This window comes from Polypterus senegalus, chromosome 13 (genome assembly GCF_016835505.1).
Source record: "Polypterus senegalus isolate Bchr_013 chromosome 13, ASM1683550v1, whole genome shotgun sequence".
Taxonomy (NCBI): domain Eukaryota; kingdom Metazoa; phylum Chordata; class Cladistia; order Polypteriformes; family Polypteridae; genus Polypterus; species Polypterus senegalus.
This window is the reverse complement of record NC_053166.1, coordinates 140,799,751-140,823,626: the sequence shown is the minus strand read 5'-3', so window position 1 is coordinate 140,823,626 and position 23,876 is coordinate 140,799,751. Positions and strand designations below refer to the sequence as shown.

Below are 23,876 nucleotides of genomic sequence, written 5' to 3'. Positions count from 1 at the left end.
TGTGCAAAGCAGACGCGCTGCGTTGTGCTGCGCTGTTCCGAGAAAGTCTGCGAACCGACGGGGGCGGTGTGGTTCGCGACGTTCCTGCAGGGAACGCTGAAGTAGCAGCGGCAGTCGGAGGCGAGGCGAGGGGGTGTGTGCACACGCCCGCCCAACCTCTTCTGTGGCACCGAGCTGGGAGCGCAGGGCGCAGTGGGGCAGATCTGCAATCAACATGGAAGCAGGAGGGTCGTTTGGAGCAGGCAGAGCCGGGGGTGCCTTCGATCCCATCGCCTTTGTCAAGCAGCCGCAGACCATTCTACGAATACTCTCCTGGGTAAGGGTAGACCTTCCTCCTTCGCCGTTATTTTTCATCGGTCATCGCCGGTTACTGATCATTTGGGTTAAAAGCACATTCTGTTCTGTCTGCTCGCTATCTGGAAGGCGTGCCGGTACCTTTGCCAGCCACCGTGTCTGGCAGTGAGAACCGTAACTGATTAGTGGACATACACTACTCGGAGATAAGGTTGGAGTGAAAAAGATCGCAGAAGGAAAGTATTCCATGCAAATTTCGGGGTCCAACCCACTTCAAGTCGGTAATTTAATTCTGTAAAGGTATGCCAAAAGAGGTGGCAATGAAATCCTCATAGGTGCTAGAAAGGACAAATGAGTTAGCTACAAATAATCCCTCCGTTTTCAATACCCGTTTGTCCAGAACAGGGTCATGAGGAGGCGCTGCTTTTCCCTGCAGACAGGTACAAAGCTAGGACAAGCCCTGGACGGGATGCGGGTTCTGCTTCCATTACAAATACAATATGCATCAACGATTGTAATAAGCATCGTCTTGAAATGAATTTATTGAAGCGTGCGTGACATCTTCTGCACTGACATCACCTGGACGTCTGGCAAGAGAAGCCGGCAGTTCAGGTGCCGCACTTGCGCTGTTGAGGAGCCGTTTTTTCGCCACCTCCCCTGTGGAGGAATACAATTTTAATACTGGCTTTTAATTACGTGGTGGTATCTTTTGATCATTATTTATGAGGTATTTATTTGGATATGTCTCCAGTTATCACAATTTTATTTTTACGGTAGCCACTATTTTGATCATTATAGCATCTCTGTAGCCGGCAGTGCCTCCATTTTGGCAGAGACCGTTTGCACCATATCGTCATCTCCATGGTGACTCTCCCGTCTGATGATTTCCAGTCTGTTTTTTTGTTTTTTTGTATCTGAATTTATCTGAAACGGGCAGTCCCAGTGTAGCCATGTTTCGGAATTTTGGTCCTTCACATATGCATTATTTATATTTCTTATATTGTCACAATCGGATGGTGGAGTCGTTTTGAAGCACTTCTCTATTTTAGAGTAACACAGACCGAGCGCTTGTGGTTTTCCAGCCACTCATTCGCTTCCTTCTCTGCAATCATTCTACTTATATTCTCATCATCTTCTTTGTGTACTATTCAGCCAGACTGTATGGCGTTACGTTTATTTTGATGGGTGTGAGACTGGCGAAGGCAATGGAGGAGGTTTATCTTTTCGTGCTTTCGTTATCATCTACTGCCTAAATATGTAATTAAACAAACAAATAAATACACAATTAAACAAGAGCCCAGTACTGTTTCTTTTAGCGCTGCCGCTTCACAGATCCAGCAACCTGGCCCCGAATTCCATGACTGATCATTGACTGTGTAGAGTTTGAACCTTCTCCAGATGGCTGCGTGGGTTTTCCTCCATCACAGGCTAATATACGAATTCAAATCGGTCCCAGTGTGAGTGTATACGAATGCGGTGCTGCAGGGTAGATGAACCGAAAGTGGACCAGTCGGGTTTGAGGATGAGATGGGATGGGAGAGAATCTGAAACTACAGGCTATAACTGTAATGTATCAGTGTTAAACGGTATGTAGCATATCTTGAAGGTAGAAAAATATTGATTTTACAAAACCTGGCTGTAAAAAATAATGAAATGTATTGTTTAAGATATACAGGTAATTATAGATCATAAGGTAACTTTCCTTTTTCCAGAAAAGGTATTTTACTTTAATCAATTACAGTATTTTTACCGTTACATTTACTGACATTGTTTACAGTGTATATGAGCAAAAGAAACGAAAGGAGTCATCAACCATCGTGCTAGTTGCCGTTTCGTTATTTCTCAGAGAGTTGACGACCAAATGCGTTATCTTTTTCGCAGCAGATACGAATCAAACAATTGCACTCTCTCTCTCTCTCTTTCTCTCTCTCTCTCTCTATATATATATATGTATGTGTGTGTATACATACATATAATGTATATATACACACACTTTGGTTAAAAGATGCTTTTAAAAATTGTACAAATCTCCTTCTATGTTAGGATCGGGTCAGTTGTTCACAGGAAAGCACCTAAAATTTGAAAAGCATTTACATTTGAAAAACCCATCATTTTCTTTTTACTGGAAGTTTAGGGCACTTCCTGGGGGGTAGCGGTAACTGTCACAGCTATGGGTGCTAGGAAGGCGTAGGAAAACCTTGTTCATCACCTGCACCCTTAAAAAAAATAGGGTTCTTTGCATATGAGGTGGTTCTTTGGGCTTTTAAAAGGTTCAAAACTGAAATTTCAATAGGCCACTAACAGATCAAGAACACCAGAACAAGTCTATAATTGTAAGCAGCAAGAGTCCTTTTAAAATCAGAAACCCTTTGGTATTTCACAAATCTGTTATGATGTATTTGTTATTTATGGAACCTGTTACAGATCTAGATAAATAAAGGACTTCTTCTGTAACCTTCATGTGGATGGTTCTTCTGGGAACCAAAAGTGTTTTCCCTATGGTATACCTATAAAGAACCACTTTGGAATATTTCTAAGAGTGTGGACTATCAAATTACAGCATGGCTTTGGCCTGAGAATTTGCAAACTCCAGAAAATTGTAACTGGTGTGTACCTGTGCACATTGAGCCATTAATTGTACCAGCCTTCATTTGCCAATCTGTATAATTATTTTGATGGCTGGTGCTATCAGCAACTGATTTGTGTCGAGTTTTATGAAATGTTTCTTCTCTGCACACCAGTTCAATCAAAGGATGTTACTTGTTATGTATCAGGGTAGTTCTATTGCCTGCCTGATAATGTGTCCTGGGTACAAAGTTGTCTATGGAGTGTGGATGTTTTACACTGTGTCTGCTTTAGTTTTCCGTCCAGATCTCCAGAAACCTTGCAGGTTAGATTAACTGATGGTTACAGATTGTCCCCAGTTTGATTGGTGCACAATTCAGGAAGTGGGACTGAGAATGTTATGTTTTGATGTATGTGAAGGCTCCTGAGTCACCTTATAGAGGTTAACATCAAACAGAGGTGTGTAATTCCATGAACGTGGCCACCCACCTTTAAGGAAGGAGACTTGAATCTGGTAGGCCTATATCCCAATTCGGACTCACTGTGTCACCATGAACTAGTTGTTTAACTCACCTGCTGTCCACATGTTGAAAAAAATATATAGTGTCAAACTTGATTAATTTGGTCCAGAATTCTTCCCTTAGTTTCTTTAACAGACACTTTCCTCTGCTAGAGAACTCATGCAACATTGTATTTGAGTAAGATTTTTTCTTCCTTCGCTGAAACTCTGAATTGTGCCTCAATGGACAAGGATAACATTTTACATCTTTAACTCAAAATCTATACTTTGGTGAGGTAGTCCTTAAAGATATGATGACTTCTCTATATAATTTTGTGATGTTATGGTGGTCAACATACAATGTTGAAGTTCCATGACCTACCCCAAGTAAGTAGTGTAGGCTTCCTGAACATCTCTCTATTATAAAAAAAAAATCCTGGGAGAGAGACTAGGGAGACGAGACATGATCTTCACGGAAGACAATTTGATATCAGCGCGAGAGACACTTTAACGTCACGCAAAGACAATTTGATGTCCGCGCGAGAGACACTTTAACGTCACGCAAAGACAATTTGATGTCCGCGCGTGAGACACTTTAACGTCACGCAAAGACAATTTGACTCCACGCGAGAGACACTTTAACGTCGCACAAAGACAATTTGATGTCCGCGCGTGAGACACTTTAACGTCACGCAAAGACAATTTGATGTCCGCACGAGAGACACTTTAACGTACGTCATGCGAGACAAGGCAGTGAGACCACATTTAAAACAAGTTCAAGAACACCTAACCAAGCAGTTGTTGGAATACCTTTGACAGACAGACATCATGTGCTCCCAGCTCTTAATTCAACGACAAGTGACATGCAGAACATGCAGCTTGCCAGCAGCAGCAGCAGGAAGCCAGCAGATAATCCGACTGCTTTTCCTTAGTGTGAGTTCACCCGCCACCCCACACCCCCCCATTCACAACACGAGTGGCAGAGACATGAAGTGGCAAAAGGACACCTGCAGTACAGGCTTTTGAATGATCGACATGCAGCGCAACAAAAAGAACACGCAGCTCGCCAGCAGCAGCAGCAGAAAAACAGCAGATTATCCGACGACATCTCCTTAGCGTGCGTTCAGCTGCCCACCCCCACCCCCCTTCACAACACGAGTAGCGTTATACATCCTGCGAGAAAGATTTAACCACGCCTGGGGCCAGAAAAAAAGGACAAGTATTGTTTTTACAAAAGTTTTAAAGTAAAAGTGAAAATAATGCATATGTAACAATTCCCATGAAAATAACAGTCTCTTTAAATTGTATATCTGGTAAACCAAACCCGGGGGTGGGCGAGCAGGGGGCAGAGCCCCCTAGTTTATTTACAAAAATGTATAAATACTAGCCATGTATAAAGATAGTTTGTAGCAAAGGCATTATATGAAAAAGGTTCAACTGATATAGCATTGGGTATGACCATGCAGTGGTTTGTGCTACTGCCTCATAGCCTCACTTGGCTGGGTTCAAATCCAAGCCTGGTTGCTCTTTCTAGAGTTACACGTTCTCTCTTTGGTTCAGTGGACCTCCTGGAGACATGCACATTAAACTACTGTAGCCTGCTGTGCAAGAGCAGCCATGGGCAGGTATACCAGCCAGAAGTGGTTCCTGCCTGGCACCCAATGCCAGTATGACAGGCTCTAAACACAGAAGCCCTATAGTGGAATATGCAGGTCAACCAAATGGATGGATGGATGGATGATAATGCGCTCAGTATGGAAGAGCAATAGAAGCACTAAAGCACATGGCAGTCACCTGCTTCAGGCAGCTGGAGACTTAGCTTTGAATTGTTTTGTAATTCTTTTTTTGAAGGGGAATTACAAAGGCATGATGAAAGTAAATAGGAGGAAGTGGACACTGTGTCATGAATGAAATTCATTTTTTGTCCCTCAGCCATTTTATATTTTACCTGTTTGACTTGCATACCTTCTGAGAGTGCTCTGAAGAAACGGGTCTTGTAAATAATAAGTGATGAACATTTGAAATTTGTCTAACCTGACACAGAGTCTGGACTTTGCTTTGATCCCTAGCTAGACTGTCCCCCGTTTGGTGTATAAATGTTTTCCCATTTTTCATGGGGATTTCCTTTGGGGAAGTTTGTGGTCTTTCTACAGCTTAAGGACTGGTAATCAGTACTGAAGCTAAAACTTCGTTGTGTGTTTGTTGGTGGGTGCCTTTCAGCCTTGCAACAGCGATGGATGTTGATTCAATGTGATTATATACTGGGTAAAGCCACTTTAAAATGATTTAATATATTTTAGACAAGTAACTTTTAAAAATTGGGGTCGGTTGCTGTAAAATAAGTGAACCTTCCAAAAATATCCCCTGAACTTGGGCTACTAGCTTCTCCTGCATATTCGGCATCATCTAGAAATGCTCATGTATAGTACAAGGCACATTTCTTTCTGTGATGTGTTATATGGATCACAGGACCACAATCTTAAATAATTTTATTTTTTCAAAACTTTTTCCTTCTTTTGCTCTAGAATTTTAGCTGGACACATTATTAATAACAGGTGAAGACTTCTCCAATTTTAAACAGGTTAACTGAAATAAAGTGTATAATCTTTGTATAGTCTTTTGGCTCACAGCTTCAAAATTCTTGTGCTGGATGATCACGTATCCCCAAGCAAGACACGTCACGATTTGTAATGTCTACTGACATGTACAGACTGAATATGGGTATTCAAACATAATGTGGGTGGAAAAATAATCAAAAGGTGTGGTTTAAGTATTATTATCTAGTATTAGAGTCGCACCTCAAACCTTACCACATGTAGTGAACTGAAAATACAGAAAGAGACTCCACTTGACTTTTTAGGATGTGTCGAAACATTGCCCAAAACACTTTGAAGTGGCATTTGCTAGAAAAGCTAAACTAAGGAAATGCTGATTTGATTGTAGTGTGAAGTATAGCGGCCCGGACACACACAGACGGACACCGTTTTAATCATCACCCACGTTTATTTACACAATGCTATACAAAAGTCAAGTGCACCGCCACCAAACCCCCAGCTCCCCAAAGTCCACAAACACAGTCCTCTTCACACAAATACTCAGGCCTCTCTTCGCTTCCTCTGCCTTGACCTTGTCCTCCTCCTCACCCGACTCCAGCCTTGATTGCAGGGCGGCTCCTTAAGTAGGTGGCTGATTAGTGACCACACCCAGCCACCTGCCACAGTACTCCCCCGCTAGCTGGGACCTCCTGGTACCAGCGGACCATTCCGCGAGGACGAAGACGCCTCAGCGCCAAGCCGACACATTGCAGGGTAGGAGCCGAGCCTGTAAAGAAAACAGAAAAACAAGGGGCGGGGACATTGCCCTGACGCAGCCCCTCGGCTCGTCCTTTCAGCTGGGCCAACGTTCTCCGCTCCAATCGGCCCTCTGTTGCTCCCCCGTTCGGCTTCCTCGTGCGGTAAGTCGGCGGTCCCTGCCATGGAACCACCCGTGGGCTCAGGCGTTGTGTCCAACTCCCATGCTGTGGGGTTTTCCTCGGCCTCCGCAGAGGATGGCCCTTCACGTGACGTGCGCACCCAGCGACACGTCCTCCCATGTCGGAGGAACTGGCTTCCCCAAGCCGTTTCCTCCGATTACTTTGGGACGCCGCAGCGGCTTGGATCTGCTCATTGTAAGAGCACAGACCCGGCCCGCTGGCGTCCGGAGCTTTACGGGTCGGTCTCACCTACCTTCCCCGCTGTACCTCTCCGTCCAGGAGCTCCTGCAGTGCGACGATCCTTTTCCGCCTGCGGCGCTCGACTCGACGTCACTGCCATCCCTCCTGAGTCCAGCGTCTCCGCCCGGAGGGCACATCGCTCGGCCGGCGGCGACAGCACAAGGCGCAGTTCGTCTTGCAGCTCCTGCAACACAGCCGCCAAGGAGAGAGAAGCAGCCGGCGGTGGGCTTACCTTGTGCGGGGTTCCACCGACGGACTGCTCTCTATGGGCCTTTCCCTGCGGCCCACTCGGGTTTCCTGGGTGCACGGGACGGACATTCCCTGCTCTCGCCTTCGACCAACCGCTGGCAAGAGAACAGGACACACTGTCCAATCCCGTGCCTGTATCGAGGAGGGACTTTTGGCTGGCCTTCTCGCTCTCCTCTCTCACTCGAGAGCGTCTTTCCAGGCAGCTCTGTTGCTGCTGCGGCTTCCGCAGCCACAGCCTCTCCGTCTCGGCAGCCCCTTTCCTGGGCTCCGCGTCGGCGAGCCGCCCCCCAAAAACAAAGTCCTTCAATGGACCCCCAATGGTCCATACAGCACTTCGTTGCTGCGGGGTTGGGTGTACGCCACCCCTGCGGCACGTGGGTGGGCTCCCCTGTTGTGCCGGGCTCTTCACAGAAATATTTTTCACTGCAGGTCCCCACCTTGACCCAGGTGGAGCATCCTGCTGACTACGCCACTGTGAAGTATAGCGTCCCGGACACACACAGACGGACACCGTTTTAATCATCACCCACGTTTATTTACACAATGCTATACAAAAGTCAAGTGCACCGCCACCAAACCCCCAGCTCCCCAAAGTCCACAAACACAGTCCTCTTCACACAAATACTCAGGCCTCTCTTCACCTCGTCTGCCTCGACCTTGTCCTCCTCCTCACCCGACTCCAGCCTTGATTGCAGGGCGGCGGCTCCTTAAGTAGGTGGCTGATTGGTGACCACACCCAGCCACCTGCCACAGTAGCTAAGGAGGCTCAGTGCTTAAGATCATGGCTTCAAATTTCAGAAAATATACAGTGTGTAGTTCTATGACATATGCACAAATGTACATGGGATTGGCATTGAAGCCAATCCTCACCCTTTGCTTTGGAGGTGGTGAGCCTTCATGTTACACTGGTTCCAAAAGTGAATCCCTGATACCCTTAGGTTTGCACAGATTTATTTAGAACCATTATTAGAGTCTCCATACACCACCAAGAATCCAGAGATTTTCAGGAAAGGCCCACATTTTACTAGTAATACTTGCTGATCATGGCAGCAAGCGATGGCAACGTGTTGTATGTTGGTCAGATGTACCAGTAAGGAGTTCACTGTACTCTTCCAATATGTGACACTAACTTGAAGTTCATTAGTATGTTACTGGGTGTGATGTGGTTGGGATGTTGAATGAACACAAAAATCTGACATCAAGGTCCTCTCTGAGGAAAAGTGTCATGTTACCTGCAGGTGAGCATTACGTATTCAGTCAAATTAGAGGATTTGAGGACCACACCTTTATTCTGTTTATGTGAATTTTATATATGATATGTTGGGAGCCTATGAGGCCACTGCTGATTTATGATGCACTTATATGATGTTGGAATTTTCAGGGTTTCTCCTTGTGATTTCTCACCTGTTCACTTTATTGTATTTACATGGATTTCCTGTTGGCAATTTGGGGAAAAAAAACCAACACATTAATCTTGTATTGCATTGCTGTAGACATAATGTAACCATAAAGATGTAATATCTGGTGAAACTGGTTATTGTTGTCATTATACTGTATATGAAGAAATGGGCTGAGCAGTCAGCATGACATTACAACTTGGATGATTTGTATAACAAAGATGTCTCGCAATTGTTTGGAGCCTGAAATTGGAAAGACGTTCCTCTTGGAATACCCCATTGGGAAGCTTGTATTTTCCATCAACCTAATTAAGCATGAAAGCTTGAGATGATACCAATGATTTACTGGTCAATTTACATCCAACACGCTCTGGGTTATAACCCAAAAGATGAATTGGTGAGTGCATGCAGGAGGAAAAGAAACGCCTGTCCAAGGTTTGCTCTTTGTGACAGGGTGAGGAAATGCTACTTCTCCAGGTTGAAGAGATTAATCAAAGTTTTTTGAAAATGGGGATACAAAGGGCCCACTAAGAGATGACCAAGGGGAAGGTCCTTAGACATAGATAGCAAAGAATTAATTTCTTGGATGTGATGAGAAAGTACATGAATCATAATTCTGTCCATGATCAAGAAATTGTAATTGTATTTCAGACTCGAAATTCACTAACCTGGCATTACCGATGGGTAGGCCCAGGATATCATAGTTTCCTTACTTAACTGTTGCCACCGTGACCTTATCATAACAATCAAATTGAAAGTGAAAAACAACAATAGCCATCATAAACTATAATAGTAATAATTTAAATCATTACCATAAATGTTATTTCATGGATTAAGTCATTCAATAAAAGAAATAATGCACTTTGGAATATTTTTCAGCATCAAGGGTGCTATAAAAATAGGAAGCAAGTCAACAATTCAGAGACGGACTCATTACTATCACTAAGAAAACTGCCCGTCAGAAGATAGACTGGCAGGAGGTGAGGTGTGGTGTGGTTGTGGGGGATAGACAATTAGACTTACTAAACCACAGGGGTAACAGTTCAGACTCATTGCATGTCACAGAGGAAGTCACCTGACCATTCTGTAAACTATTGCAATGTACATGGATGCCATAAGCTGCATTTGGCTACTAAATTAATCAGTCAATTATCCACCTTAAGGTTGGGGCCTGAAGCGTTTCCAGGCAAAATTGAACACAAGACAGAAATAAACCATGGATGAGTGGCCAGTCCATCACAGGGTACCAGCATACTTTTTAACTGCATTTCCTTTGTGTGGATGGGTGCCACACTAGTTTCTTTGGCATATGGCAGACAGACTATGCCCAGCTGTGTGCTTACCTCACTGGTGGTTTTATTGCAGAACACAAATGTGCCTCATATTTCAAATTAAACATGAATAATTTGAATAGGTGCGGCCCGGTGGCGCAGTGGGTAGCGCTGCTGCCTCGCTGTATGGAGACCCTTACAGTAATATATAGCCCTTAATATATAGCCTTTGTCAGAATGCCTCAAATCTCACAGACTTAGATAGATAGATAGATAGATAGATAGATAGATAGATAGATAGATAGATAGATAGATAGATAGATAGATAGATAGATAGATAGATCTGCGGTGAGGTTGGTGCCCTGCCCGGGATTGGTTCCTGCCTTGCGCCCTGTGTTGGCTGGGATTGGCTCAAGCAGAACCCCATGACCCTGTGTTCGGGTTCAGTGGGTTGGAAAATGGATGGATGGATGGATAGATAGATAGACAGATAGATAGACTTACCATAAGTCTTAATGTTTATAAGGTATTGTACCATCTCACTTCTCCCCAGGGTGGCACGGTGGCGCAGTGGTAGCGCTGCTGCCTCACAGTTAGGAGACCTGGGTTTGCTTCCCAGGTCCTCCCTGCATGGAGTTTGCATGTTGTCTTCGTGGGTTTCCTCCGGGTGCTCCGGTTTCCTCCCACAGTCCAGAGACATGCAGGTTAGGTGCACTGGTGATTCTAAATTGTCTCTAGTGTGTGCTTGGTGTGTGTGTGTGCCCTGTGATGGACTGGCGCCCTGGCTGGGGTTTGTTTCCTACCTTGTGCCCTGTGTTGGCTGGGATTGGCTCCAGCAGACCCTCGTGACCCTGTAGTTGGGATATAGCGGGTTGGATAATGGATGGATGGATACTTTGAATATAGGGTGGCACAGTGGTTCACACAATATGTCTCAGAAAAAAGTTCTCTGTCCCAAATATGGTAAAATCTTTTTTGTGGTAAGAGGGAAAGGAGCATATCAAGAAAGCTGATTCACATTTTGTGTTAAATAGAGTTCAGTTATGTACTTTAATACAATCTAGTTTATCATTGCTCTGGACAGTGGCATGTTGGTCGGATATGTAAGTAAGAATTTCACTATACTCTCTGCACATGACAGTATTATTACTACTGTTACTACTAGGTCTTCTACAATTACTACAAGTTCCAAGGCCCCCGCATTCATTTTCGTACCTGCTCACTGACCATGTGGGTTTTGCACATTCTTCTCATTTCCAGTTTGCTTTTCTTTTTGTCCTCCAGCTTTCTACCACATCTGAAAGGTACATGTGTTAATGAAGTGGACCAAAGGGAGTTAGTGTGGTTCATTGTGGTACTCTCATCCCGTCTAGTATTAATATGTTTATTGCGCTAGTGGCCACTAATCCTGTGACAAAATCAAAAAACATTGTCAGACAATGGATGAATACTAAATCAGTGAGACATCTGAATACAGCCTGCTGTCTCTGTGGTAGCTAGTCTACATGTAGATGGCAGAATTGTTTATCTCATGATACCTGGCACCTAGCGTAGCCTTGCTCAACCTCCAGGTAGTTGACACACATTCTGTTTAATCGGTGAGAGATACACTAATTAAGAAAAGCCAAGAGGCTTCACAAGTCTGTGTCTGATGGAGCAACAGCAGAAGTGTTCATTGCCTATTGCCAAGGCAGAAAATAATGCAAACATCTTGAAGACAAATGAGTGAATAGCATAGCAGGACTACAAAATTCAGTATGTCTTGCCAGTAATGCTCTACATTTCTGGCACTGCAGTGGATTCTGGATATCCTTAGCTACTACCTTTGTTCAAGGCTTTTCTTATTTGAGGCTGTTGTCTCTTGACTGCCTAGACAGAGACAATGTATTTGCAAGAAACAGCTAAGTTTAACAGTCTACTTTATTGATTTACTTGTTAATTGAGGTGGAGGTTGGATGAAGATCCATTGCAGTTTAATCCCTTCAGGCAAACAACACTGGGTCAATATAAGGAAAACTTTTGCCTCAGTGTTATCTGCAGGGTCGGTCCCATAACTGCACCATAACAAGCTTGGACATTGAATGCTGTTGCATTAATCCATGGTAAATGTCTTTGTTCTCCGTGAATGTCGTCTCACCATTATCACCAATTCATGGCTGCTCCTTACTATGGACCATCCTCCACCTGAGAACAAATCCAAGTCCCTTTGTACAAACCCCAGTGTTGGCCTTCCGTAGTTGTGATTATAAAGGCTGAACAAAAGAAAAAAATGAATAGTCCCAGCCTCACAGTTATTAGTAGGATGATGCTACCATTATTCTCCAGCAAGCTTCCAGGAACACACTTTCCTGAATTTTGTATTCTCGTTGAAGGATATCCACCACTACCACAAACTGTAACTGGGCTTTGACTTAACATTGTGTCCTGTACCTAGGATGAAACCCAGAACATCTTGTGTACATTGTGGATCTGCAAGACAACTTACAATGGGGGGTTATGGGAATCTAGTGGTGGTGGCATTCATTGCTGGCATGAAGTTTAATTATGCTTCATTCTCTTATGCTAAAATACCTCAGCAAAATGCATCCCCCAGTTGCCACCATTTGTAACTTGTGTAGAGCTCATTCTTGAAAAAATAACCTTTATTTTATACATCATTATTTTATAGTCAATGTCCAGTTCATTTTACTAGCTCAGTACATTGTATGACTGTTTATGTTTATATTTTCTCATAGATGAAGCACAGAAGACTAAATGACTTAACTCATGATCACAAAGAGGTTTGAATGTGGGAAGAGAACCAGCATTGTGTCCAAGTCCTTATCCACTAGGCTACACTACCTTCTCAGCTCTTATTGTCAGGGGTCAAACCTTGGATATTTTGCTCATGGGTCCCATTTAAATATTTCGTGACACTCATGGAAGCAAACTGCTAAGAAAAAGCAGCACCTGAGTAAAAGCCTTATTGTTACCTGCAGGTTGATGCCATTTTTCCATCATAACAGGATCATATGTGATAGATAGTGTGTTTATTTATTTATTACTTTGGATACATTTATATATTGTCCTTTTGAAGATCCCTCCTCCCCTTTGCATATGACAGCAAGCTAAGAAGAGTTTGGGGTTAGGCAGCAGCTAGCAAATTGCTTGTGTTATTAATCATTAAAGCCAGCATTTTGATTCCCAGACTTCTGTTAAGCAGGCATGTTTTGTTGCGGGAAGATTGGCTTCATTTGTTGCATACTAATGAATCCATACTATTCTGATGTCTCAGAATCCTAAATGTTTACTGTATGCATTTCATTAACCTTAAGACCTAGAACTGGTTTGTTAGATTAAGCCAGTCTTCAAAATGAATGGATGGATTTTTCATTTGCTAGCACTTTACTCAGTAGGCATATAGCTGTACTTTTGCAAGTATAGTGAGTCTTTAAAGCTGGATGTTGGAATACCATTCACAAAGTTTAATAATGAGAACAATTAGTCCATATTATTATACTTTATTATACTTTATTATGTGAATTTCCCCTCGGGATTAATAAAGTATCTATCTATCTATCTATCTATCTATTAATTTTAGAGATTCAATAATTATGTGATGGACTGGCGCCCTGCCCGGGGTTTGTTTCCTGCCTTGTGCCCTGTGTTGGCTGGGATTGGCTCCAGTAGACCCCCGTGACCCTGTAGTTAGGATATAGCAGGTTGGATAATGGATGGATGGATCTTTAGTTTAGGTACCACCTATATTGCATCTTTTAGACACACACTTTTATGTAACAAGACATTAACAAAGGTATCGTTTGGACTTAATGACACTTACAAAGTATCAATACAGAGGTTATGTGTCTCTGTGCAATATGGCATACTAAAATAACTTCACTTTCAAAGGGTTGGGGGCTTAAGTGGGAGTTAATGTCTATCAATATTTCATCCTTCAGTATAAGGCTTAAGAATCCTTAATTAATGCTTAATAAGACCAAATGATGCTCTCATACCACAAGCTCTTAATATGCCACACTACACAGACATGAATAACCACTTTAACAAGGCTTTGTAAATGTTACTAAAACCAAAAGAAGCTTTGTTAAAGTATCATTTCATGTGACTTAGAGATGCTTTATAGGTGGTACCTGAAGTGTTATTAAGTTATGGTTAAATGCTGTTACAAAGTAATGATGACTCCGTTTTGCTTTTTCTGTTTTAAAAATCTAGATGTAACAGTGATGCTTTGAAGGTGATGGCAAGTAGTGTCATACATGGGCAGACAAGGGATGATGGAAATCTACAGTATGCTGAAGGAAAGACAGTTAATCCAATATAGCTTACCTTACTTTAATAAACGCTCATTAACATTTCTAATGTTTCCAGTACACTGTACTTTAAAATATCTACACCTCACCTCCTATAAAAACTTTGCCATATTGTGAAAATGATACAAGGTTTACTCCCAGCAGTGCAAGGTACGCTAATCAAGAAAAGCCCTGTTTTTCCCAGCTCTTGAATGATTCTTGAATCACATCTAACCTCAAACGATCCTCAGACCTGCAGACTTGATCCACTGTATACAGAACAATAGAGTGAATATGAATATATAGGGAGAGAGTCAATGGATGGAATAAGTAGGGACCTACGATATGAGGCACATCTGAAGACACAAGTTTATAATTCTGCATCTGATAATAAAGCAGTATGGGAAAACATTGAAACAAGGATTTGTAGGTGCATCAGTCAGTTACAGCTACATAACAAAACCTTAATAAATGCTTTGTTTTGCTCTTAATAATGCTTAACAAACCATCAAGGACAACACAAAAATTCAGAGGCTACCTACAGTAACACTGACATCTGTGAAGCCCCCGTCACACTACACGACTTTTATTGATTTTCAGCTGTGGATTTCATTTTCATAATTGTTGTGTTGTGAAGTTGGTAAATATTTTGTATGTCTTTATTTGTAACTTAGACAAAGCAATGTAATATTAGTGTTACATTATTGATAAGAACAGCAGTGGTTTGATGGTTAAGAGCCCCTTCCCCCCTTTTAGGAATGAGTTTTCATGAGAGGGTTGGGCGAAGTGCCTCAAACAAGTTTGGCAAGTGATTCTCTGCAGGACCCTCTCAGTCAGCCCCCACATGGAGGCCAACTACCTAGCTGGGAAACTTCACCTTAACAAATGGTTTTGGGGGGTGGCAGGTGTGAAGGTATTCTGTCCCCCCATTTGTCTGATGTATGGCTGTTTGGAATTGGCTTGTATCAGAAGCCTTTAAGTACCATGACGCCCTATTGGCTCTAGGGGTTGGAGAGAAAATCTATAAATTTGCTTGCTTTACCCCTCTCTCTCTCTCTCTCTCGCTGACCATCTCACACATCATGAACTGAAAAGGACAACACAGTGAAGAGCAGTGCTCGACAGCCATATTGAGACAGGCATGTGGCCTGTTCTGAAGAAAGCTGAACAAAAATGAGAACTTAACTAGAGACATTGTAAGTAACTAACAAGACTATATGCTGCCTCAGACTACACATCAGCATTTATCAGGGTGTATGGTTGCCAACATTTAAATGTACTTTGCTTATTGTTATTATTTATTAATATTATCAATAATACATTATTTAAATTGTGCCTTAACTCCTGCTTGTCTTTTACTACACCTAATTGCCTGAGGTTATAAATGTAGAAGGGAAGGTGGGGAGAAGTTAGATGGTACAATACCTTATAAACAGTGGTAAGTCTATCTATCTATTTATCTATCTATCTATCTATCTATCTATCTATCTATCTATCTATCTATCTATCCATCCATCCATCCACCCATTTTCCAACCCACTGAACCCAAACACAGGGCCATGGGGTTCTGCTGGAGCCAATCCCAGCCAACACAGGGTGCAAGGCAGATCTATCTATCTATCTATCTAAGTCTGTGAGATTTGAGGCATTCTGACAAGGGCTATATATTAATATTACAAAAGGTAAAAAAGTAGAGTAATATATATCCATCTATCCATCCATTTTCTAACCCACTGAATCCAAATACAGGGTCACGGGGGTCTGCTGGAGCCAATCCCAGCCAACACAGGGCACAAGGCAGGAACCAATCCTGGGCAGGGTGCCAACCCACCGCAGGACACACACAAACACACCCACCACACACTAGGGCCAATTTAGAATCGCCAATCCACCTAACCTGCATGTCATTGGATTGTGGGAGGAAACCCACGCAGACACGGGGAGAACATGCAAACTCCACACAGGTAGGACCCGGGAAGCGAACCCGGGTCTCCTAACTGCGAGGCAGCAGCGCTACCACTGCGCCACCGTGCCGCCCTATATACATACATACATACATATATATATATATATATATATCTTACTCTACCAAGACCAAACAGTAATCTTTCCAAGTTGGGGTCAATCACAGCGTGCTCCCATGACTTTGTGTCATGTAGTCTAACATCCCCAGGGACTCGGTGAGATTGTTCTATCACTTGCCCAGACTTTGATTTTGTCTTACGTTGTAGTGATGGACCTGCATGAGTGCACAAAGAGCTGACAACTAATGGATGCTCAATTGGAAGTAAAATGCAGGAATACTGCCAGGAGTAATAAGGAATGTATTTTTTAGGACTGTACAAACAGAAGAGAGGCTTATCTGCATAATGTCTTGTGTTTGTTGTGCCACAATACAACTGAAGAAAACAAAAAAAAGGTCCAACATTGCAGCTGAACTTATCATACCTGGAAAACATTTATGTAGACACCGGCGCTTCTGCATGTTAATTGGCTGTCAGCATGTGGCAAGCAATACTTTAGAAATATGAAACTGCTGAAAACTTGTCTTGGAGTCAACTAATTTGTACTGCTCGTAAATTGTAGTCCTATAATCTGACATACTAAGGCAACAAGATCAGCAACACAGTCATCAAGTTTGACATTCCCTCCAACTATAGCAGTCATATAATATGCTGCCAGCTTACTTTACTGCTATGTGAGAAGCCCTTAGAAATGGCCTTGTTTGGTCTTAAAACTGCAGAGCACCAACATCAACACTATGGAAAGGAGATGTAGGACGTCTAATAGCATCTTATGTCTGCATAACAACTGATAAGACCTTAACAAAGGCTTTGTCTATGCTAAACAGCAGTAAATGACTAAAGGATGTACTAAAATTCCTGTATTTAAAGTATTAATAATATACTGTTTTGTTTGTACTTTCAAAATGAATGTCAGTTTACCTTTGACAAACCACTACCATAATGTGCTTCAGAAATAAAACTGAAATAGAATTCAGCCTATTGTAGAAACTTAAATTGTGAAATACATAATCCTTGATTTAGGGGTGCAACTGCTCATTCATTTTAGGAGGTAAACTCACATATGCAGAGCGCATTGCTTACTTTCACAAGTGTGACATCCATGCTGACATTCTTTAAAAATGAAAGGTGTGTCTGGTACACATTTTACTAGGAGCCTCTTCTTTATATGTCTTACTTAATCATACTGTCTCATTTTGGAAGGAAGCCAGGCATGGAAGGGCACTAATGCACGGTATTTTACCACCCATCTATTTCTTGGAACCATTTTATTCACTTTACGGGTAACAGAGCGCCAAAGGACAGAAGCGTGTAAGGAACTAACTCTGGATTGGCCGCAACTCCATGGGGTACACCCACTCACTTTTTACTGAAAAGTCTGGGATTACTATGAGCTCCTAAATGTCTGCCTTGTGGGTACGCTTTACCTGCAGTTGATCAGAAAGTGTTTATAAGGTATGCTGAAAGAAAGAATAATTTACTTAAATTCATGCCTAACTGAACCCTCACACTCTAGTTAAGTGTAGCAGAATCTGGAGCCTATCCCAGCAGCATCTGGCTCATGGCAGAATGCAGTGCTGCAAGCGGAACCACTTAATTCTGGTAACTCACAAAGAATAAGGAAAGATTATAAAACATCCAGACAGACAGAGATCAGAAATGGAATTGAACCCAGACTCCTTGAGCTGTGAGGCAACAGAGTCAATCAGTGCACCATCTTGCAGTCCCATCAATTGCATGAACTGGTTCTACAGACCCTTGATAGAATATACTGGACTCATACACACGCCCATGTTTACTGACCTCAGTTTTGACCCACAGTAACCGTTTGATGTAAAGTGTGAAGAAACTAAGACAAAATGAGGAGATCCCTTGTGAACACAGGGGGAGTGCAGGGCCAGATGAAGACCTTTAGAGGCCTTAAGCACTTAAAAGATTTTGGTGCCCCCATATATATCTAATTCAAAATATAAACAATATATCAGAATATAAAATGTTAATTTTTTGACATGAAACAAAACTTACAGTAAGATGGAAAATAATGTTTATTATGCAGTTTTGCACTATATGTCCGTGGTGAATCTGGCAATGGAAAATTTGTGTGCTGGCCTCCTTCCCTTGATGCCCTAAGCACCTGCTTATTTGTGAAAGTGAACTGCCTGGCATTTGAATGCAGCTCTCAGGGGCAACGAAGAATTCTATGTGTATAAAGCCTTTATTGTCATATAAAGTACAGTAAAATTCTTAACCAGTGAGCATATCTTTGTGTGCTGAGTTTATGTTTTGAATTATTATTTATTATTTTAACAGTGTGCTAGTTGCAATGTGTTTTGGCTTCAGATACCGAGTTCACTTCTGACCCTCTGTGCTTTAGTTGGTGATATTGGCACTGAGTGGTTTGACTTCTCTCGATTTTATATAGGCGGCTGGTTGGGAGGGGAAGGGGTTTCATAGAGATTAGCCTTCTTGGACTGTGCTTGAAGTGTTTTGTGTGCGATCCCGACTGCGACTCCTAAGGTTTTGAAAACGTTAAAAGAAGGCGGTCCCATACTAGGTGGTAAGGCCATATCTAGCCTTTTCGGTTTCCTGTAAGAATATCTATTTTGCTGCCCTCGTCCTTCTTCACTCCTCATCTATGTGTAGGTTAGGGTGCACCCCATCAGCTCTAGCAGTGGGGCATCAAACAACTGCTGGGATCACTTACGCTAGCAAACGTCCCTGCTAAGTCCGCTACCGGCTCTGTCCACAGCAGAAGTGATTTTCCGAGTCTGATTGGCAACGGCTCGAATGACCACTCGATATTTATGAAAAGGTTTCATTTATTTTCAGTTGTTATATGCTAATTTGAAAAACAAAGAGAGCTAATTAAACACATATTAGAAAAAGAAAAACGCCATCTCGCACGCAGCTGTTAAAGTTATAAATTATGCTCCGGTGGGAAATTGGTAATTGTCGGGAAAATTTTTAATTGCAGTTCATTCTATCTCAGATGTAAATATTTCTTCTCGAATATACGCTTACTATTTACTGGGAAATCCCATCCATTTTCCTAACCCGCACTGTGAAATGACAAATTCAGATATTTCAAAAGAAAAGCTTCTCTGAAAGAATTGTGCGTGCAGATGAACAGATGGCCATGTAGGCAAGTCAGCGAGTGTGTCGCTGACGGTTCATGTCTACATTTCCGTGTCTTTCCTTATTTCAGGGCAAACGCATGAAGAACATTTTCTATATTTGCAACTAATTTATTCAATATTAACCCGACTCGGAAGCGTTGATGAGAACCCCATGGGAATACTTGGCAAATTCCACCACTCCAGAGCCTCACACAGAAAGACCGTCAAGGCTGCATAATGACCCAGCAGGCTGTACGAAATGCTGCGACCTGCACAACATTGTCACCTCCGCGGTGAAACGCCACAGCACCACCTTTTTCTTCTCCTCCCGTTTCCATGAAAGCAAAGATGAATCATTTACGTCATCGTACAGATTCCTATATCTAAAATTAGCACGGAGCCAATATATTTTTATACGCATATTGTGACGTTTTATGTCAGTAGACCAGTCCTTACTCACAAGCAACAATCCTTTTGTGTTTAAATATATTCTATGTGACATTTTATTCGCCACTTAGACATAAATCTGGTATCTATCTTACAAGATTTTCTGTCGGGCTTGTCTGTTTGATTCCTGCGAGTTTGCTGCTATTCCATTAGATTTCTCATAATTTTAGCGACTTAGTATGTAATCATAATGTAGCACAATCCTACAATAATAATAACAATAATAACAACAACAGTAAGCTATATGGTCCAGGTTTAGTTCCCAGCTCGCACCCACTAATGTTAAGATATTCATTCGCTCGTCGCGATCCTGAGTAAGACAAGCGGTTTAGAAAATATAGGAATAGATATTAAATAACGGAAAGCAGGCAAAATGAATATCTCGGTGGATGCCTTTTACCTTTCTGTTTGAGTCTGGATAAGATTTAATAGCCCCAGCCCTGCAACGTAAAACGTTTTAATGGTCAATTGGTGAGCAGCAAAACGCATTTTTTCATTCTGAATATTGTGGTAAAGCCCAAAGAAAAAACAAAGTAATGCTATCTATCTACAGTGCATCCGGAAAGTATTCACAGCGCATCACTTGTTCTACATTTTGTTATGTTACAGCCTTATTTAATAAATTTGCAAAAACGTCAAGTAAACTTTTTTCACGTTGTCATTATGGGGCGTTGTGTGTAGAATTCTGAGGAAAAAATGAATTTAATCCATTTTGGAATAAGGCTGTAACATAACAAAATGTGGAAAAAGTGATGAGCTGTGAATACTTTCCAGATGCACTCTATCTATCTATCTATTATATAATGCCTTTCATATCTATCTATCTATCTATCTATCTATCTATCAGGAACGGACCTACCCGCACGAGTTCTTGATGTGTGCCTGAACCCTTGACCCTTTACACTAAGACCAAAAGTGGGAATTAAGTTTTAAGTATGATTGTCTCTCTGTTAAGGAGTACTATTTATTAGGTCATCCAGGGTCCTGTAGGGCTCTTACTCCAGATTTGCAATTCATTTTAAAATAAAGTTAAAAATCTTATTGATTACCTTTAATGTCTTGCATGATTTAGTTCCTGCATATATCACTGAAGTGGTGATACATTATCAAACAGTGAGATTACTAAGATTTGTACTTACTAATGCATTTTTGTTTTAAAATGCATTCATTTGTCTACATTTTCACCTTTTATTCACAGTACTCCATCATTTTTGACCCATGAAAATGGAAACTTTAAAAATTGTTCTCTAGAGCCAGATGCTTCTGAAAACGTAGTGTCAGCATTTTGGTGTGGATGGGTGTAAATATGGTTTTTCAAAAACAACCCTCTAAATGTACTCCAGTTGGTTCATCCTTATTATATGGCCCCCTTCATGGAAGAAAATCACTTTCCAACATAACGGGTATAAAAGAGTTGTTTTCCATGGTGTTTCATGTTTCATGTGCTGCTTACTTGTATTGATCTAAATTGTACTTTGTTAAGTTTTAATGCTGCCTGTATGCATAAAAAGCAAATTACTTACCAGTTGCTAGTTTTATGATAAATCCCATAGCCAGCGGCATTACTGTTATAGTGAAAAATTCACATCGCAATGAAAATCAAATTCTAAATAAGTTAGTTGACAACTTCTAATCAACGTTTATTGCTTAATCTCAATCTTTTCAGTAAGAAGGCCTGCATTCTGACACAAAATTAATAACAAAGCACTTAAAAAGTGGATGAGTATAGAATGCAGCTGAGCTCGCAATATTACAAGACACTAAAGCAAAGATATAGATGCATCTATCTACCTATCTATCTATCTATCTATCTATCTATCTATCTATCTATCTATCTATCTATCTATCTATCTATCTATCTATCTATCTATCTATTATATAGTGCCCTTCATATCTATCTAGTTTTATATAGCCCCTTATCTATCTATCTATCTATCTATCTATCTATCTATCTATCTATCTAGCTATCTATCTATTATATAGTGCCCTTCATATCTATCTATCTAGTTTTATATAGCCCCTTATCTATCTATCTATATATTATATAGTGCCCTTCATATCTATCTAGTTTTATATAGCCCCTTATCTATCTAGTTTTATATAGCCCCTTATCTAGCTATCTATCTATTATATAGTGCCCTTCATATCTATCTATCTAGTTTTATATAGCCCCTTATCAATCTATCTATCTATCTATCTATCTAAAAAGGAACACAAATCTAATCTATTTGCAGATATTAATTCGGATGATTTTGGCAAAATGCCTTAAACTTTGCAAGAAATATATGTCTCCACCATAACTATAAATTATATATACATATACACCCACTTGCATATAGAATTTTTGTGTGGACATTCCAAAAATACATGACAGGCAGCTCTTTCACTGGGGGTGTGCATTTAAACAACTGGTCAATTTAATTAAATTTTAAATCCTTAAATGAAATTCAGATTTTGTTAATATCACATCCCTGAAATGTTCATGTTGCAATTTGAATTATTTTGGTACTGGCCAATATTCTGATTTTGTTGCTATAAGAGAAGTCAGACATTCGGGGATATGGTGGGTTTATGATGCTCACAACCACTTGACATTCCAAGGAGCGTAATGGAATGGAGGTTAATGTATCTCATTTACTTAGGCAGAGGACAAAACTGGGTTTACTTAATTAAACTCTCCCTGAGCCTTTGGTCTGGTGGAAGAGTGATGCTGAAATGAATTAGATGTATCACCAAACTGTCGCTTCCCTTAGTCTTGTCAGGCTTTTCCCTTTTGAAAGAAATTTTAATAACAATTGGAATTCTGTTTTGGAATTGGAATACTAAGTAACAGAGTAGATGTTTCCAACCAAATGATCAAAAAGGGAATAGAAAAGTTGGGTGGGGGAGTTGTGGGCAGCTTCTTCATGCAAACGTTAGCCACACTAACATCTGCAGGATCAGAATGTCACACAGCAGCTCCACATTGCTGTCTAATTGAACAAAGACAACACCTCTGTGAGAATTAAAAGGACTGGCCAGCGCGTGTGAGTGAAAGCAGGGTGGTCAATGCCAGTACAACCTAAAAGGAAAAAAACATGAGATTACCAATTTAGATTTCACACTGTCTATGACTGAGACTGACTGCCACAGTATTAGACATAAACAAAAAGTCATCAACCACTGTCCTTCCTGGTACTTCTCAAATCTCATGTCTAATTAAATTCTCGTAGTGGAAGACATTATAAAAAAGGATTAAGCAAAGCACGGTGGAGGCACAGCACTGAATTCTTTTCAGTGCACATTGTTTCACAATATGCTGTAATACACTAATGCAATTTTTCTTGTAAGATGCTCGCATTGGAAGGCATTGCATTTATCTAGATCTAGCGAACTTCTACATCTCTGCTTTTCTGTATGTGTTAGGTGATTCATTTAATGCAATCTGCCTGATATATCGGCGATATAGAATGACCCTATATAAAGCTGGAGGCCAAGAAAAGACCTTATATAAAGCTGGAGGCTATGAACTCCAGCCAGAACTTACTCTTTTTCATATTAATTGATTCCTTTTTTATTTTAATAGATTGACATTGACTGTAGGAGGCATAATATAAACTAAATTTAAACTTCTGCCCACATTGTGGCATCCTGCCTGAATCATTTATGCTGTAATGTTTTAAACTACTTTGAAGAGCACTTTGAGACTGTATGACCATGGCCTCTTCTTTCTTACAGATTTTCTCAATAGTGGTTTTTGGCTCCATAGTCAATGAGGGCTATGTTAACAGTGGCAGCGAGGTACTCCACTGCGTGTTCAACAAGAACGAGGACGCCTGCAACTACGGCATCACGATTGGCGTCATTGCATTTTTTGCTTCCATGCTGTTTTTAGCCCTGGATGTATACTTTCCCCAAATCAGCAGCGTAAAAGACAGAAAAAAAGCTGTCCTACTGGAGCTAGGATTTTCAGGTAAGATCTCATTTTTTTGGCAGTTATCCTTTACTGAGAGCAAGTATCTCATCTTTGAACC

The 23,876-nt window shown here is 41.3% G+C and overlaps 1 protein-coding gene across 1 annotated transcript in view; it reads left to right on the top strand.

Annotated features, from left to right (window-relative positions):
* syngr3a (synaptogyrin 3a) overlaps window positions 1–23,876 on the top strand; it is a 34,708-nt gene continuing 10,832 nt past the window's right edge. Inside the window, exons 1-2 of the mRNA XM_039775277.1 lie at window positions 1–316; window positions 23,581–23,815. Of these exons, the coding sequence (XP_039631211.1) occupies window positions 215–316; window positions 23,581–23,815 (337 nt within the window). The 5' untranslated portion in view covers window positions 1–214. The remainder of the gene's footprint in view (window positions 317–23,580; window positions 23,816–23,876) is intronic.